Below are 18,601 nucleotides of genomic sequence, written 5' to 3'. Positions count from 1 at the left end.
TCTATGATTATATATATGTATATTATATATATATATATATATATATATAATAGGCCGCCTATCTGCAGGCCATTGGGATTATTTGTTGATTAATGTTTTGTTGTACATTTTTAATGCACTTGGTAAAGGGCTTCTATTGAATTATATTTGGTTGATACTAAGGGCTCATTGAATGGGTTTTCTCCTGCCTCTGGATGTGGCCTTGTTCTTGGGAAATACACGATGGAAGATGCTGAGTTTTACTGGTTAATTCATGTTTCATATATCCTTTTAAGGTACTTGGGAAAGGGTCTTTATTCAATTATATTTGGCTAATGCTGAGGGTTCTCTCCTGCCTTTGGATGTGGCCTTGTTCTTGGGAAATACACAATGGAAGATGCTGAGTTTACTGGTTCATTCATGCTTCTTAGTATATTTTTAAGGAGGTTGGAAAGTGTTTTTATTTACTTGTATTTGACTGATAGTGGGGGCTAATTGACAGGGTTTTATCCTGCCTCTGGATGTGTCCTTGTTCCTGGGAAATACACAATGGACGGAGCTCAGTTTACTGGTTCATTCATGTTTCATTGATACTAAGGGCTGATTGACAGGGTTTTCTCTTGCCTCTAGATGTGGCCTTGTTCTTGGGAAGCACATAATGGAAAATGCTGATTTTACTAGTTCATTCATGTTTTTATAGAATATTGGAAAGTGTTTTTATCTACTTGTATTTGGCTGATACTGAAGGCTCATTGACAAGGTTTTCTCCTTCTTCTGGATATGACCTTGTTCTTGTGAAATACATAGTGGCCAATGTGTACTAGATTTCCCTAATCAGTATTAATAAAGTGTGCTATCTCTCAATATATATGTTCTAGAGGAATCAACACCTGTCCACCCTACTTTAAGTAAAAGAAGGATATTAGTTTTTTTCATGAGCTTAATCGTAGTGGCTAAATTAAACTCCTAAGTTTTCGTCATCATCTACAGCTAATCATAAAGGTAATCTTTGGTTTGAATGGTGAAATGAGAATCAATACTAAATATTAGCCTCTGCCCTGGGAATAATTGAACCTTGTAAGTGGAATATATCTCACGAGTACGGAAGGATTCCCTATTTCTCATCCTACAGGATCCATGTTGGGAAATATGGTTATTGACCATGATTTCATTGGAAAATGTAGAAGATGAAGAAGCTGTAGGACAATCAATTTATTCCTTAAAATAGTCTATATTGATTTCAAACTTAAATAATATTTTAAATTTAAGGTTATGCATAAATATTGCATATTTACTAAGTCACTCAATTCTCACATAAGTTTTATTATAATATTTCATTCAGAATATTTTGAATAATCATTAACTGGGATGTTTTAAAATTTAATTACCAGCTGCGAACTGAAGTTCACTTACACATATGAGCCAATCAACTAATAGTAAACTCATACCTTGCTATTCGAGGAGAATAATCATGATTCATTGAAGTTCACTTACACAATTCAAACCATTTTTTGTGCAATACCATGTTGATAATCGAAAGGAGAATAATGTCAGATTCAAGAGATAGCTTTTGCAAATTATAATAAATTTGTTTATTAAATATAAACATTTATTTTATTTTAGTATAAGTAATAGTTGTATTAAAAGTCAAGAATAAAACCAAGGCATTAGTAATAATAAAGATGAGTATAATAAATACAGAATAATTTAATTATGTATTTCTACCAATTATAATACATAATTTTCTGCTTTTAATACTTAATAATAATAAATATGAATATAATAAATACATAAGGAATTAAATATATATAATTAAGTATGATAAGTGGAAAATTATGTAGTATAATTAGTAGAAATTCAAAATTAAATTACTTCCATGAGATACCAGGTGGAGATAATTAAATACATATATTACAAGATATTTAAACTAAAAAGATAAAGTAAGATACTGATTAGGCATAAAATAAAATACTATATAAAAATAGTAGTTATTTAATAAAAGAGAGAGGGGATAAGTTCTAAGTTGTACATGGGGAATAAAAAAAGAGATGGACAATAAGAAAAAAGATTTTATATTATAAAGTTGATTATAATAATATTTCAAATAAAGAATACATTATAATAGAATGAGTAGCAGCCATAACAAAGATAGTCAGAGTCCTTATTAATATAGAAGCCTGTCCTAATTATGAAATCTAGGAAATGGGTGAAGGTGTACATGATAAATCCTAAAGTTGTATGCATCAAAGTTGTGCAAGTTTCAATGGTCTAATGATGAACTGGAGTAAGTTTTGCAAAGTTGGAATGTGAGTTTGTTAAAGTGATAAAATATGATATCTTTACTGAGAATGGAAATGAATTTTGTGTATACATAAATATTAATGGGATAACAGTTACTCTCATAATAATTTTTGTGGAGGACATTCTATTCACTAGGAATGATGTATCAAAGTTATTCTCTATAAAAGAATGACAATCAAGGATCTTTTCCATAAAGTTATTGAGAGCAAGAAATCTTGAAATAGATCAATAATGTTCTCAGGATTTGTCCAATCCATACACATAGAAACCATCACCAAAAAGGGTTTTGGAAGGGATTATTCCAATAAAGGTATTGTGTTCATAGAGATGGAGTTTTGATGTTTAAAGAGATCTCATCAAATACTTCTAAAGAGAGGAAATAGATTAAAATAGTCCAATTTTCCATGACCATTGGATCCATCATGTATGAGATTCTATGTATAAGTCTGATTGCAACAAATGTTTTAAAAGTTTGAGCACTAAAAAGATGTCAGATGCGTTCTTCGTGTATTGATAAGGCCAAAGGATTAATTTCTAGTCTATGTAGAGGAAGAATTTAAACTCAGGGATTACAAAAATTAGAGATTTAAATGAGATTCAAATGATAGACATTATATAGTTTTCATTAATCTTTTACAAAATGAAGGTATAATCTATTAGAAAATTCTAAGCATGCCAAACTAAAACATGACAAAGTTTGAGTACCTCATTATAATTGATGTCTCCAATAGAAATTTTGATTTAAGTAATCATCACTAACCTTGTTATAATCCATTTGATAATAGAGGATATTGAATTTTTGTGTGATAATAACGTTGTTATTGCACAAATAAAGGACCCTAGGTCTCATCAGAAGTTTAAGACTCTTTTATGACACTTCACTTGATCAAAGACATCATGTATATCGAAGAAGTCATTGTGGAAGATAAACAAGTAACTCAATGTATATTGAACATTATTAGAAGGTAAAAAAGTTTATTCTCTACTAGTGATTGGCTTTTTTTCAAGCAGAATATTGATGAAAAAAAATATGTGGCCGATAAGCCCATCACACATTCTACTTCCTGTTCAGTATTCATTGATAAAATATACATATGATACTCATATTCAAGTCAATGAGTACACAATATGGCTTGGAGGTTTATGATGGGGACCATAATATAGAGTTCACCAAGTCTTTAAAAATGTATTGTAAATATTTTTGTTCAAAGGGTAGTCAAGAAGGACATCAAAATTTCTGGATATAACAGCAGTATCTAGTCTGACTCATATCATCAGCAGTATGTATTACTGCGGAGACACTAAAGATGAATAGCAGGCTCTTTGAAGGAAAAGAGTTCTACAAATTAATTATGTATGAATAGTAGGATGATATATACCTATCAACCAAGTTGATTCATGTCACGATTGTGTAAGTGGTCTGTAGACTAGAGACATAAAAATATATCATGGGAATGGGCGATTATGTTTTAACTATGAACTAGTAATTTCTATTGCTGAGAGCAAATTGTGGGGTCATAACTAGTAGTATTTACTCATTGAAATCTTCAAGTCCAAGTATGGCGATGAGACCAAGCCAAAGCCACTAAGTGTGAGGATTGACTCTTAAATGGATGGTTTGTTCAAACTAGGTCAAAGTGGATAAAGAAAGAGCTGAGAATTAAAAAAATAATGGCATAATTAAAAGTCAAAACCATTCTATGTCAACTAAATTAAAACTGATGAAAATATCATAAAGAAATAGACCAAACTTTATGGAGCAAGTTAACCCATCATAGGCATTTATTATTTTTCTATGTTTAGAAAGTGAAGATTTGAAGCCTTTGTTCAATCATTTATTTTCAAAATAAGAAGAAAAATCAATGGACAATTCAAAACATTGATTTTGAGCTACCCATTATCGTTAGTTGTATTGAGCATAAAAAGGATAAATAATATACAGAAAATTATATTTATAGATACTATAAAGAGAAATAATAAAAATCATATAAAGATTGATATTTTTTTAGGTTTAGAAGATGATCTGATTTATAATGTCCAGACAAAGTCGAGGAATTCACCAAAAAATTGATATCAAAATGATACGAATTTGGTATAGATGGTAATCTCAAAAAGAGAGAGTCATTAAGAGGCAAAAATAATGGAAATTTGATGTTCTTATATCACAAAACGAATCTCAAAAGTTTAAACCTAAAAATCCTAGCTCACATGAGAATGTTGTGGTCAAAAAAAGATTTTGCGATCTCCACCTTGAACATAATTTCAAGTAATTTATATCAATGAAGAGGGCTCGAAATGCATCTATTACCTGATAATCACAATATTTGGATCAGAAACGTGTAAAAAATCCATGGCTAAGTCACAAAATTTTAGCGCAAATTTCAGGAAAAACAATGACGATCAATCCAACTATCTTTGAAATTTCAATCTAACTTCAATATTAGCTCATTTCAATTCAAAATAAACAAATAGTACATTTTTCCAACGTAGGACCCCCAGAAATTAGGCCTTAAATAAAGGTCAAAGCTCATTTGTTATGTAGTTTTTCATGTTTGGAGACTTCGGCATGTTGGTGAGAAGTCTCCCTCCTACATTGGTGCATTGAAAAAAGATTTCCCCCAAGACGAGCATGAACAAGTTAAAATTACGAATCAGAATTTGACCAAAGAAACACAAATCATACTTGAGTGACCACATATTTATAAGGAACTATTTTTGTGAAGAGAGAGAAAAGCATAAATACATTCATATGAACATGAGGGATCTTGGCTATCCATTTCATAAAATGAAATTGATCATCAGGTACGATGGGAGTGGCCACATTGTGTAAGTCAGGGGGTCCACCGTGCTTGCTTCTTGAACAGTCCCTAATATTAGATCTTCATTCGATTTCTCATGATCTTCCATGTCTACGTGCAAAAAGGTTCAAAATGTTTGTCCCACATGGAAATATTTATGTTTTAAAATATTATATATACCTCCAGTGAATTTTGGTTGTAAATAACCTATATCCATTTGACCTATGCGAGCCACCTGATAACATATTGTTTATAGTATTAATTTCATCCATATTGCATTTGTATTTGCACTAAAATGACTATAATTGCATGTTTTCATAATAAAAATGAAATAAATTTATCTTTACTATATTCTCCTAAAATTTACTGATTTTTATGGATTTTTATAGAAATTATTTGGTGGATAAGATGAAGAAAAGGGCTCGAAATTATGCTCTATAGTTTTTGCAGGCATAAATTTACTATTTTATTGAAGTTTTTGGTATTTAACTTGTCTTGTAAGAAAAGAGAGGATTTTCGTAATTTTCCAGGTGAAATAGGAATGGAGGGGCATATATCCAAATATTTTTGGAGCAGCATCCAAATAAAGTTTGGCAAAAGCAGAGGGGTTTTCTACAAATTTGGTGGAGAGAGAAGGCCAAAAGGATCGAACGCCTCAAATTGCTCTATTTTCAAAGCTTAATATCTGAAGATCCAACCGTCGGATTGAGCTAAAATTTTGAGGGCTACTTCTTCATTGTATCCTCTTTCCATCCATACATAGGGATTGACAAGAAAAGCCTCAAAAATAAAGAAAATTAGGGAAAACTCAGGGGAAAAAGTGGAATTATCTCACCCCCTTACCCTTGGTTGAAATTTCCTAATTTTCTGTGTTGGATGCTCGACCATAGTCTGTAGTCAAAGGAGAGCTCTCCTTGGATAAAATATTGTTCTGATATTTTATTTTATTTTTAGTTTCCATCTTCATTGATCTTGATTTGTGCTCTCCTAAATTGCCTTGGCTAGGGTGAAGTGTACGAGCCATTATCTTGATTCAAGAAGGAAGTTAGCTAATGATCAAATTATATTATCAAATGTAATAATACTACAAAAATTATAAGGATTTTCTATTCTTTACTTTCCTCTAAATCCTCATATTATTCACCAATCATTACTGTTTAAAAACCCTATATTAAGTACTCTCTTTATCTCATTACACTTCTGATTCTAGATCTTTTTTTGAGGATCAGGGTGAATGAAGTGAGGACCTATATTCTATTAATATTCTCTCTTCTCTCCTACCTCCCTATTCTCAATTTTATTCCCTTATGATCTCTATGGATCTATTTTTTATTTAAAATTAAAATTAAAAGAGACCATCCCCATTTAACCTTGGAAATATGATCTTCACTAAATATCATATTTAATAAAGATTAAATCTATTAAAACTACATCCTAAATAGCTTACATTAAATCCTTGAAATCTGTATCCCTTTGGACAATCCATCCACTCATCCATCTTAAGATAGAGGGTTTAGTATAAATATTATTTTATAATTTGATTACACAAAATGATAGTAATTAACTTAGTGAGTAATAGTAAAATACACCTTACACCACCCTTGTGCAACATAGGATCCACGAATGGTCCTATGCTGCAGCCGTAGCCTGGTGACACCTATGTGGCATGAGGATGGCCCATAGGATTCAAAAGGATATTGGCCTGTGTTGCAGCCTTAGCACGGTGGCATAACTACCTTTCATCAGTTCTACATCAGCTGCTATGATTCGCCCACACCAATAAATTTTTATTTTTTGGCATTATTAATTTGTGAAATTTCATTAAAAATTCAGAAAATAATATAATTCAGTATTTTCTATGTTTTTAATTTATAACATCTTTTTAAATAAATTTTCTCCATATGTTTTTAAATTTATTTTTTACATATGTGCTAACTGAACAAATGATTAGATATAAATATGTTTAGTTTACAAAAATTAATAGTTTGACGAGAAAAGTCAAACCAGATACGCTTTAAAATTTTATTTTATTATTATAGTATTCTTCTCCTCCTCCTTGATTTTTTACTAATCCACTTAAGTCCTGAAATAACAAAACTCAAGAATTTTGACTAGTTTAAAATAGTTACCTTATAAAAGTTCAAACATGAATTAATAATATAATCAGCCATAAATAATACAAACATTAAGACTTAGTGGAACGGCATGGTAATGGTGAAAAAAATATATACTGACATTAACAAGCATCATAATCATGAGGATTCATTATTAAAAATACTGAATGGTTTAACAAATTAACTCACAAGATGCATGTTATCATCTGTTCATGAAATTCCAGACCAGCTTAGCTGGGATTAGGGTTCGGCAGTTGTCATTCATCATCCATCATAACACACGTCACGGTGACGCCATCGTGATGGATTATGTGACGGTGATGGTGACGGATTTAGGGGCCTGTGGCAGTGACGGTGATGGATGAAGACCTGGTTGTGAAGGTGACATGATGGTGACGAGGGTATTGGATGGGGGACGTGACAGGTTGACCGTGACAGATTTTTTAAGACTCTTTAAAAAACACAAAAAAGCTTCAAAAATTAGTCGAATTCTGTCTTGTGATTTTCCATCGGCTGCGACGCGATTGGACGACCCGTATTGTCTGTCAGCTTGCACATCTCAATTCTGAAACTGTTCATCCAGATTGTTTTCCTACCATTGGATCTTGAATGGCAGAGTAATGTCAAGGGATGAGGGAAAAAAGGGGGAAAGAGAGCAAACCTTGCCGCGAAATGCAGATTTTCTTCTCCGTAATGGATGGGAAATGTAGCGATCTTTTCAGAGGAACCAGAAGTCAGGATGATCCAATCATCAATATAAAGAGGATGTCAAGACGAGCAATTCCATAAACAAATCACCTCAAGCGGACTTCAGGATCAAAAGTTATTAATAAATGAATTTTGACCAATCATAGCCATTGGATCAATATTCATTTATTTAATTAATTTTTTTCCTTACACTCAATGATGTATTGAATGCTGATTGGCTGCAAAATTTCAAGTTCATTTGGTACTTCCTCTCTCGGCATGCCATGTACCCCCTGCAGGAAATAAGAAAAAATTAAAAAATGAAATTCGTACATAGCGCTTTGTACGTACCTGTGCGCTTTTATTACCGTGGGCCAGTCAAAGAGCGTCGTGTCACCTTGCGTGCTTGCGCTCTGTATGCACTGCACGGGAGGTGAACTTACTCCCTAAAGAGAGAATTTCCCAAAATTTTGCAGGAAAGTCCATGTGATGCAGGACGAGGAAGGTGTCGTCGTCCATGTGGTGTACCGAAGCGGTGCTTAGATACCAAGATACAGGAAAGTCCATGTGATGTATCGAAGACGTCGTCCATCATTGTGGACCTACAAAGTTGCGACATGATGCGATGAAACCCTAGATGAATGTACGTGCAGGACCCACCTCGTGGGGTTCTTCGGGCTCTGTGCTTGGGGCGGGAACCGACGGCTGTGACAATGACCTCCCAACCTTTCGGAGAGACGGAGGAGTCTACGGCCCCGAACAATTAGGCTCGACCCGTACCTAGGGAAGACGCTCGTTGGACGTTCTCGTCTCTGTTTATACTCTCACCTAATCTATCCCGAGCGCGGTGGAGTGCAATCAAAAAGGAATACGACAAAAGATAGATTAATGAGCGAGCTAGGGGAGCGAGGTACCTCTTCGGTGACATTGTCCCAGAGTCATCGTCCTTGTGGATGCAGAGATACCAGTGGCGGGGTTGGTGGAGCTGTGCCGGAGGCAGCACGGCGTCGCTGGACTGGCGGCGTGGCACGGCTTAGGAGCGGTGATGCATGAGCGGAGTTGAAAGAGGCGAGGCAGTGCAGCTCGATCGCGAGGCGCACGCTTGCGTCAGACAGCGAGCCGGACATGCTGGTGTAGGCAGAAGGGGCCATAGACAGTGCAACGGGCCAGGCGGCGTAGGTTGGCGGTCGAACAGATCGACGTAGGGATGGGGCATGGACAACACGGCAGGCCGAATGACGGCAGACGGTGAGCGGGATGGGCTGGCACGGGAGGCGACACAAACGGTCGGCGCGAGGCAGTGACGCGGCGACGATGGCGGTCGGCGATCTAATCGACTACAATTGCCAGACCAGCAGCGATGGCGGTCAGCAACCCGACAGTGGCGGCGATAGGCGATCCGGCAGCGACAATAGTCGGCAACCTGACGGCAGCGGGGGTTAGAGACCCAGCTTCTGCAGCGATCGACGACACAACAGCGGCGGAGGCAGTCTGGCGGTAGCGGTCGGGGACCCGGCTGCGGAGGCAGTCGACAATCCGACAGCGGCAGGGTCGGTCTGGCAGCGCGGGCAGCGGCCTTGAGGAGGTGCAGGTCAGCGCGGCGGCGGCCAGCACTGGCCCCAGCGTCCTTCCCTCTCCCTCTTCCTTCCTTCTTTTCTCCTTCTCTCTCTCTCTCTCTCTCGTGAACGTGGAGTAGTGCGTCCCGTTCAAAATTTCAACTTTGACTTTTTTGATCTTGACCAAGCCATTAGGGAGTCTACTCCATCCCTTATGTGGGGAATCGTAATGGGCCCCTTGAAAGAGGTCAAACAAGGGGGCCCATTAGATAGGGGCTCCCTTAAAAACCCAACAACAAAAGGAACTAAAAAGAAATACAGATGAAATCAAAAGAGTGATCAAAACAAAAGGGTCATTGCGAGGATATGGCCTGAAAATCATAGTTACTAGGGTACCTTCACCTTCGCCTTGGCGTGCTGATCTGGCGGGGCTTGAGCCAGCGTGTGTTGATGGCGATGGCGTGGGCTTCAGCATCGTCCTTGATGGAGTGGGATCTTGTGCTCCATAACCCTGATTAAATGGGTGGATGCAAATGGGTGTCGCCGGAAAAATATTTGTGTGTATACCCTTCTCGTTTTCTCTCTCTTCCATTTTTTTCCTAAAAATCATTAAAAAATCCTGATTAATTGCAATAAACCTTGAAACTATTATAATTACTTTCAACCTGGACCTAAAGCTGTTTTAAGGGTATAATTGCAACGAAAAGTTAAGATAAACCCCTCTGACTTTAGAAATTGCTTAAAAAATCTTATTTTCCTTATAATTATATTTTTCCATTTAAAAATTCATTTCTTCCTTGAATAAATTCCCAAAAAATCCAATAGATTCCTAGAAAATTCAGTGATTTGCATTAATTAACATTCCAATTAATTTTTTGAACCTGCCATTTTCATTTAAACAGAATTATTCCAAGTTTAAGTAAATTCCATAAAATTCAAAAATTAACAGAAAATTAGAGAAAAATCATAATTCACTTGGAAAAATTAATTAACATGTAATATATGATAATAACTCTATTTTAAACTCCTTACATGCATCAAATTGTGATAATTTCTTGAAATAAATACCGAATTTTGGGTGTTACCTCTAGCCATGGTATAAGTGGAGATAGATCAAAAAAGATGATGCAATGAAGTCCTTTGCCACTAGGAACATGATTCCTCTTTAAAGGATACTCAAGACGGACATTGAAATATCTGGGAAAAATATCACTATACAATCCTACTTCTGTGAATAGCATGGTTGCTCCTATGGCCATTAGTGTAGAGACACTAAGGACAAATTGTGGGTGCCCTTTAGGGAATATATTAATAAATTGATCTGTATGAATACCTTAATGGTAGTATATGTAAATGCCAATCATGTTGATTCATTTAATATTCATATAAGTTATCCTACGACCTGATATGTTGAAGACATCTTGTGAATGCAAAGTTATGATTTGGTTACCAAATATGAATCCCTAATCAGTAGTTTCAAATTATCTTTAGTTCCAGTATGGCAAAAAGTCCACAAAGGTGGTTGGATGGCTAAGATAGGATCATGAGCTCTCAATAAGAGGGGAGATTGACTCACAGCTCTCAATAAGTGGATTGAATTCCCTAGCTAGGGTAGTGGAAATATTAGAGAAGAGTTTTGCCAACTTACTGATATGTATCTCCTAGAGCACAATGTATAGCTTGGAAACCCTCAAGATAGAAGCTTAACCTAACCTATCTATTGGGTTAAATCAATATTTGATAGTTAGTATATTTATTCATATTGGTAATTAATATTCATATGATATATTATCCTTTAATCAAAACCAAATCAATGTTTATTCTTATTCCTTCATTTTGAATTATGGTCCGTTCATCGAATTTTGAGTGATTAATTTTGTATCCTATAATTCTAAATTATCTGCCCAAATAGAAAAGTTTCTAGAAATAAAAATAAGTACGAGGGAGATAAAGATGCCAACTTGAGAATCTTCTAGAAGCAATCTTGAGTGACCAAGCGTTCTTGTTGTTACACACTTAACCTCCTCTAGATCAGGTAGATTCTTAAGCAAATCTATCAAACTGCATAATCAACATGGAAATATATAGAGAAAAAATGAATAGGGAGCTTCTGCGCTAGATCAAATGAGTTTTATGGTCCCTAAGACTCTCACTAGGCCTGGTACACTGTGTGTCATGATAGTGTGCTAAAATTTTAGAGAGAGAAAACATAATAATGAAGTTTACCTCCTTTACTAAAATCAAGGCAAGAATTACCATGTTCTCATATTCTTACCCTACCTAAAAATAATGTCAATGTTAAAAAAAGCTACAAAATTAAAAAGAAGTTTTTACAACTGGATCCAATTCGTTTTTCAGTAAAACTTAGCTTAGCTCAATCCATAAGACAATACGCCACATCACAATGAAGTTTTTATGAACAATCGGTTTTGTAAGTCCACTCATTAGTTTACTTCACCAGATCAGACTAAAGCAAAAGGATCTTCCCCATCTCATGACGTAATGTAGGTTCCAATTACACACACCGAGTTCTATTGGCTTAGAGATCGAGATATCAACTATACCTACCAAGTGAAACTTTGTGAAATACAAAGATACAAACGCCATTTTGAAGTTTCATTCCCTGTGAAAAAAAAACTCAACTTACTTTTCCTCTTCCTCTTTTCATAAATTCAGGTAGGTGATGGAAATATATGCGGCCGGTAAGCCAATCACACATTCCACATCTCGTTCCATGTTCATTAATCAAACATATTCATTATAGTGCACATGTGATGCTTATAATGAAGTCCATGAATACATGATCGAACTTAGTGAATTATGATGAGAGCATATTACGGAGATCACTAGTCTTTAAGCATGTGTTCTAAACATTCCTATGTAAAGGATACACGAGAAGGACATCAAAGTATCCGGATAGAATAGCACTATCTAGCCTCACTCATATGATGAGTATGGCCAGTCCAACAGCCATTAGTGTGGAGAAACTAAGGATAGATAGTGGGTGCTCTTTGGTGGAAAGAGTTCAGTAAATTGATCTGTACAAATTCCTAAATTGTATTATATTGAACTGTCAATCAGGCTGATTCACGTCATGGTTGTATAAGTAGTCCTTAGACCTGAGACACCAAAGATGTCATGTAGATGGACAGTTGTACTTTGACTATGACCTACGTGTCCCTACTCATGGGATTCTAAATAGTCTTAGTTCAGGTACATCAAGAAGTTCACGAAGATGATTGAATAGTCAAGATGGGATCGTCCACTCTTGATATAAGAGGTGACAGCTCAAGGAAGACGATGCGATGAAGTCCTTGTCCAAGGTAGTGAAATATCGGAAAAGAGTTGTTCGATGATTTTTGAATGCATCATTACTAATTCAGATGACCTATTAGGGTTTGACAGTTGACCTATTCATCCATGGAGTGTCAAGTGGATGAGGGACTATACATACACGGTAACCGACGATGAATAGGTTCCATGAAGTGAGTCAATACACACTCCTTTGTATCTTCTAGAACAAGAGGTGTAGCTTGGCACCCCACATGTTGGAGTCTCGACCTATCGATTGGATTATATCAATCCGACATTAATTAATCTATATGATGATATAGCTAATTAATTTGGAAGTCCAATAAACGTTATTGGGCCACTGAAGTCATTAACTAGACTGATACATGGGCCTAGAGGGTCACACGCAAATGGTACTTTGGACGTCCAAAATATACTTAAGTTTTGGGGGTTTTATGGAAAATACCCACTTAATATAAACGGGGGAAGGCTCTGAACGAAATTCACCCAGGCCAGAATTGTTCAGGGGCCTTTCCCCTTCTTCTCCCTTATCTCCACACCCCTCTACATGCATGATGCGATCAGAATGGCGTAATGACGACGGTGGAGGTAGAATGGGGCTCGTCAAAGAGAAGGAGGAGATTTGACGTGGTGAGGATTGCGTGAATACGTCTAGAGGCTGCACACTTGAGCAGCTCAACTCATCTCACTCGGGGATCCAAGAAATCTTGGATGTGATCCGTGCAAAGGTACTTCGATTCATAATTTTATCAATGCCGTTCGATTCTATTCAAGTCTTCTGTTGTGGAATATTTTGATTTAGTCATCAATGTCAAGGCCTCTAGAACCCAATTGTAGGTTTCTTGGAGCTAGAATCGGTTAAGGCCAAAGTATAAAAAATACTTCATTAACTACAACTTTAAGAGAGAGAAAGTCATGAAGAAATATAGTGAAATTCAATTTCAAGTTTCTCAATTCTTATGAAACAAGAGTGAATGTACCTTTCTCATTTTCTTTCTGATATTTCAGGACACACTGGGTTAAAACTAGGGATCGATGGATAGTGCAGAGCAAAAATTTCCCCAAGTGGATGAATTTTTTACTGCCCAAAACCCACGGGGTCTTATCAGGGTTGGATGTGGGCGAAATTTGAACAACAACCATAAAACTTTTCCCTTATCACAGGACTCTAATTGGGCATGCATGCCTCAGCTCGTAGCATCTACTGATGTCCTTAATTTACTAATTCAATGGCAGCAAAAATGATGGACACTAACATGATTATTCACCGTAACTTACCGGCCAATGATCCACCTGAGTCATATTTTTATTAGTTGTATTATGTTAGTATATAAGTGAAAAAAAATGCCCATGCACGCGGCCCAGGCCCGGCGGTTTAAAAAGTCAAACTGTGAGACGACCATGCAACCCTAGGTTCAGTTGTTTTGAAGTTGATAAAAAAAATTATCTAGCCAACTTGATATCTGGGAGCGATAAAGAGATTACCAAAAGATAGAGAATGACATCAACTTGGAATTTCTCCCTCAAAATTATAAAAGATCCAACAGATCTTTCCAATCCCCCTCACTATAGGCTTCAAGTTGACTTCACGTCAATATGCCAAATTATCCAGCCAACCCAGGAATTCAGAGAGAGAAAGAGATGAACTGAAGAGAGAGAATCAATCCTAGGGTGGAGCTTCTCTCTCCTGCTCACCGCCACCCGCTTCCAGGGAAAGGTCTACCCGTCGGCGGTGATGTCAACTCGGAGTCAAAGGGCAAAAAGTCAACGCCACCGATTTGGTCTCTCTCTGAGCCAACCCCTCTCAGCATGCCTCCAACTCCAAGAAAATCCCTGGTGAACCCCGTGGCGCTATCGTGACCGTCCATCTGGGAGAAACCTTGCTTGCCAGAGACCCTCCTGAACGGCTCACATTCATCGGCTCCCCGATCTAGACCCACTCCAACGTTCCCCTCTGCCAGCGAGCTCATCAGATTCCGGAGACGAGCGTCATGTGCATTCGCCATGGCTGGCTGGCCAATTCCAGAGACAGCTCCCTTTTCTGAAACCTGTGTTATCGGAAAGCTTGATTGATCTGATCCGCCATTAGAGAAGAAGCTGAGATCGAACAGACTCGCTGAAGAAGAGGAAGCGTTGAAATATGGCGGTAGAGGAAGCTGTGCTACTCCATGCAAGGGCTGCGGAAGACCTCTGAAACTCGGGAGGATTCTGCTGAAGGAAGAAGAGGAAGAGCCGCTGGGTTGCTCCGAGGGAAAGAGAGACGACGTGGTGAGATCTTCGGCGGAGATTATCTGAGATAATCCGAGACTAATTCCCGAGTTAGTTCCGTAAACGTGGGCGCTCTCCTGGGCTAGAGCGTCGCAGAAAGCCCTGTGGGTGATGAAGCTGTCACGCCTGAAAGATGATTTAGAGGAGAAACGAGATTAAGTTCTGGAAACATGAAAATCTTCATTCTGGGGGAGATTGGATGGCGCTTACCAATGATTTTCATTTACTTTAAGGGAAGAAGAAAGCCGTTTTTAGCGTTTCCCAATTTGGAAAGACTTTTTAGCGTTGTCGGAAAGATGAAATAAGAAACTTTGAAGGATGGGTTTTTGCCGAAACTTTGAAAACCATCTGGGTGAAATGATCCGTGGGTCATCCTTGATTTCGTCACACGTTTCAATGAAGTAAGAGTAAGACCCATGTCAGCTCTCTCTCTCTCTTGGCTAGAGAGAGTGTGGTGTCGTAATGGAGTTGGACCAGCTGCAGAGAGAGCAGAGGGACACGACCTAGTGCCCTCTGACTCTCCTAGGAGAGTTCAAAACTGCGGAAATTTATTAAAAAGGCGACTCATGGGCGAGATAGAGTTATAGAGAGAGAGAGAGAGAGAGAGAGAGAGAGAGGGAGAAAGCGAAGGTCGGATTATGGAAGAAGAGATAGGAGGAAACCGGACGTTAACACCGAGGTCAGAACTGAGAAAAGATAACCGGCATCGTTCAGTATGTGTTTACCATATTTGAGCCATATCTGTGAAATGTAGGTTCACAGAGTCAACGGAAGTGAGAATATTTCGCAGTTCGCTGATAGAAAACTAAAAAAATCCTATCGCACGTAGTCAGGGAGAATGGGATAATAATTCGCATTTAGAAGAAAATATCAACTTAATCGAGATGAAGATAGAGATCATGCTCGCAAAACCCACTTGGAAATTCATGATGATAACGATTATAATTAAGAGGAAGGAGATAATCATACCGGGAGAAGACAGTGCCACATCCGCAACGATACTCGCGAGTACCGCAAGTCTTCGAGTGGGCTTTGAGATCGGACAGAACAGCGTATTTCTTAGAACACTTGTCGCACTTCCATTTCTTCTCGCCATGCTTCCGAAAGTAATGTTTTTTAATACCAGTGAGGTCGCCGAGGGCACGAGAAGGATCATGATGAACGCATGTGGGCTCCGGACAGAGATAGACTCGCTGCTTTGCCTCGCCGCTGTCCTTCTGTCGCAAACTCCAAGGCAGATTATGTCCTCTTCGATGTAGTCTTAAGTTTTGGTCTCTCTGGAATCCCTTGTTGCAGACCTCGCACACGAATCGGTTTGTAGCCATTAGCGTCTTCGGCGACAAAGCTATCACCTCCGCATCTGGATCTGTAAAGAAGACGACTATCCAGATCAATTAACTAAAGAAATCAACGCATCGATGAGTCATAGTTAAACTTACTTGAAGATAGCATGGAGATCAAAGGGATGATAAAAAAGAACACGATATAAATGTAGGTTCATGAAAAGAGGCGAGAGAAAGGGATAATCGCCAAGACCACTTATTCATCGTGAATTAGGGTATTGATACAAGTGTAAATTTATGAAAAAATCGACTGAGAGAACAGGATGGTCGCCTAGAACGCTTGATCTTGATGAATTCGGATCTTTGCGTAAATGTAGGTTCATCAAAAGACAGTAGAACTGAGTAATAATCACCAAGAACATTTATTGGTAGCCATGGAGATAAAGATAGGAAGAGAAATGGATAATCATATAGTACACTTATTCGTGGTGACATCAGGATCTTAATATAAGTGTAATTCATGAAAACGAAGTGTGAGAAGGGATAATCGTCTAGACCACCTGGCAGGTGCCCATGGAGATAAAGCTAGATCGAGAGAAAAAGAATAATAGCCCTAAAACTTCTACTCTTCATGAATTTGGATCTTGATACAGATGTAAGTTCGTTACATGTCAGACAATAAGATAGGGAAAATGGTCAAGAACACTGAACGGCTGCCGTGGACATAAAGATATAGAGAAAGGGATAATCGACGAGATAACATAATTCTTGTTGAATTCAGATCATGATATCAATATAAGTTCATGAAAAAGGTGTTATAAAATGTTTCAAATTAGGCTTCGTTCATGGATACTGTACTTGGTCTCCCCGGTTGATTCCTCCTCCGCTTCTGAGGGGGGGAAGAGAGAAGAGCAGATGCAACAGTAGGAGGAGGGTCAGGCGTTGAGATTAGCTGGTTCATCTGATCAGCAATCTCCTCTTCTCCATGGCCATACACAGTCGCAGTTGATGAAGCCGACGCCATCTTTGAATCAAACCAAAGATTCTCTCAACAATTTATCTTCTCTTTCTCTCTCCCCTTCGCTCTCTTTCCGTCGTATAACAAATAATTTGGAGTCGTTCAGAATCGATGAGTAGAAACATGACTTGATTTCCTCGAGCATCCATTATTATACTTATCTCTTCCACCGCAGAGCTCCGATTTACTTCTTCTCGCTTTATGCGATTGACGCGTAATCCCCTCCGGCGCTGAAAACAAACAAAGTTACGCCATCAGCCGCTGCATGTGGTCCTCTGAGTGACACACACAAACAAAGAGAGAGAGAGAAGAGAGAGAAGAGAGAGAAGAGAGGGGAGAGAGAGCCAGAGAGTCTGTCGGGATGCGGGGGCGAGTTAGGGCGACCAACCGGTTGCTGTGCAGCACTGCTCCATCGTCCACCTTCTTCCGTTTCCGATGAGCAGACAAGGCTCTCACCTAATCTCATTTTCTGAAAGCAGTTTCATAAATTCGCGGTGCGCTTTAGAACGATGTTGACAACGAATTTTAATGTTGTTTAATTGCGGCGGGATAATAACTATTGATCTTCTCGTGCTTTTGAAAAGCTATACAGTTTTTCTATCTTTCTGTTTCTTTCTTCGTAATAGCCGGTCGTTCCCAGAAAAATTAGATCGATTGGAACTCTTGGTTTTTAGATCAAAGCTCAAGCGCCAAGAGAGCCCATTGCTTTTACGGATGTTCATCCTGGACTGTATCCTATTGCATGAGTTAAACTTGGGCCACCTAGAACACCGAAAGGTACAATGATCATAATAGCGTTCCCAATTCTTGTCTGCGTGAGATTCCCATCAAAGAAAGCAGCAAATCTGGGAGTATTCATCGATGCTCCGAGGAAGGCAGCTAGAGAGATGAATAGAAACTACAGTGTCTAATAAGAACATGCAGATTTATCATCAAACTTTTGTTCACTCCGAGTTTATAATTCCCTGGAAAGAAGCGGGGTCCATCATGAAATGATGAGAATGAGGGCTGTAATTGAGAAGAAATTGGCCTTCTTTAAAAATTTCATACTTTGTTATGTGAGAAACGTGACACATGTATTCTAATATATCTATCGATGGTATGTGGACAACGGGAAAGGTGCCAGTTAATCTATTAACGATTGTTTTTCAAGAGGCGAGGCGCATCGGCCATCCAAGTAGGGGAATATTCGAGGACGATTTCGTAGATTTATCTCGGAGATCCATCTAAGAGGCCTAATAATACTACATGGAAATAGTAGCATATGTGCGAAAGAAGGTCGCCA

General features: G+C 37.9%; 1 protein-coding gene across 1 annotated transcript; it reads right to left on the bottom strand.

Moving 5' to 3' along the window:
- Positions 1-14,239: 14,239 nt before the first annotated feature.
- LOC144710709 (uncharacterized) lies at positions 14,240-17,468 on the bottom strand. The gene is made up of 3 exons (XM_078584541.1): positions 17,157-17,468; positions 15,985-16,381; positions 14,240-15,141 (listed from the first exon to the last, which is right to left on the bottom strand). The coding sequence occupies exons 1-3, from the start codon at positions 17,320-17,322 to the stop codon at positions 14,439-14,441; spliced, it is 1,266 nt and encodes a 421-aa protein (XP_078440667.1). The 5' UTR covers positions 17,323-17,468; the 3' UTR covers positions 14,240-14,438.
- Positions 17,469-18,601: the final 1,133 nt, after the last annotated feature.

Source organism: Wolffia australiana, chromosome 12 (assembly GCF_029677425.1).
Source record: "Wolffia australiana isolate 7733 chromosome 12, ASM2967742v1".
NCBI classification, from domain to species: domain Eukaryota; kingdom Viridiplantae; phylum Streptophyta; class Magnoliopsida; order Alismatales; family Araceae; genus Wolffia; species Wolffia australiana.
The sequence above is the reverse complement of the archived record's forward strand: the minus strand, read 5'-3'. Positions and strand labels throughout refer to the sequence as shown.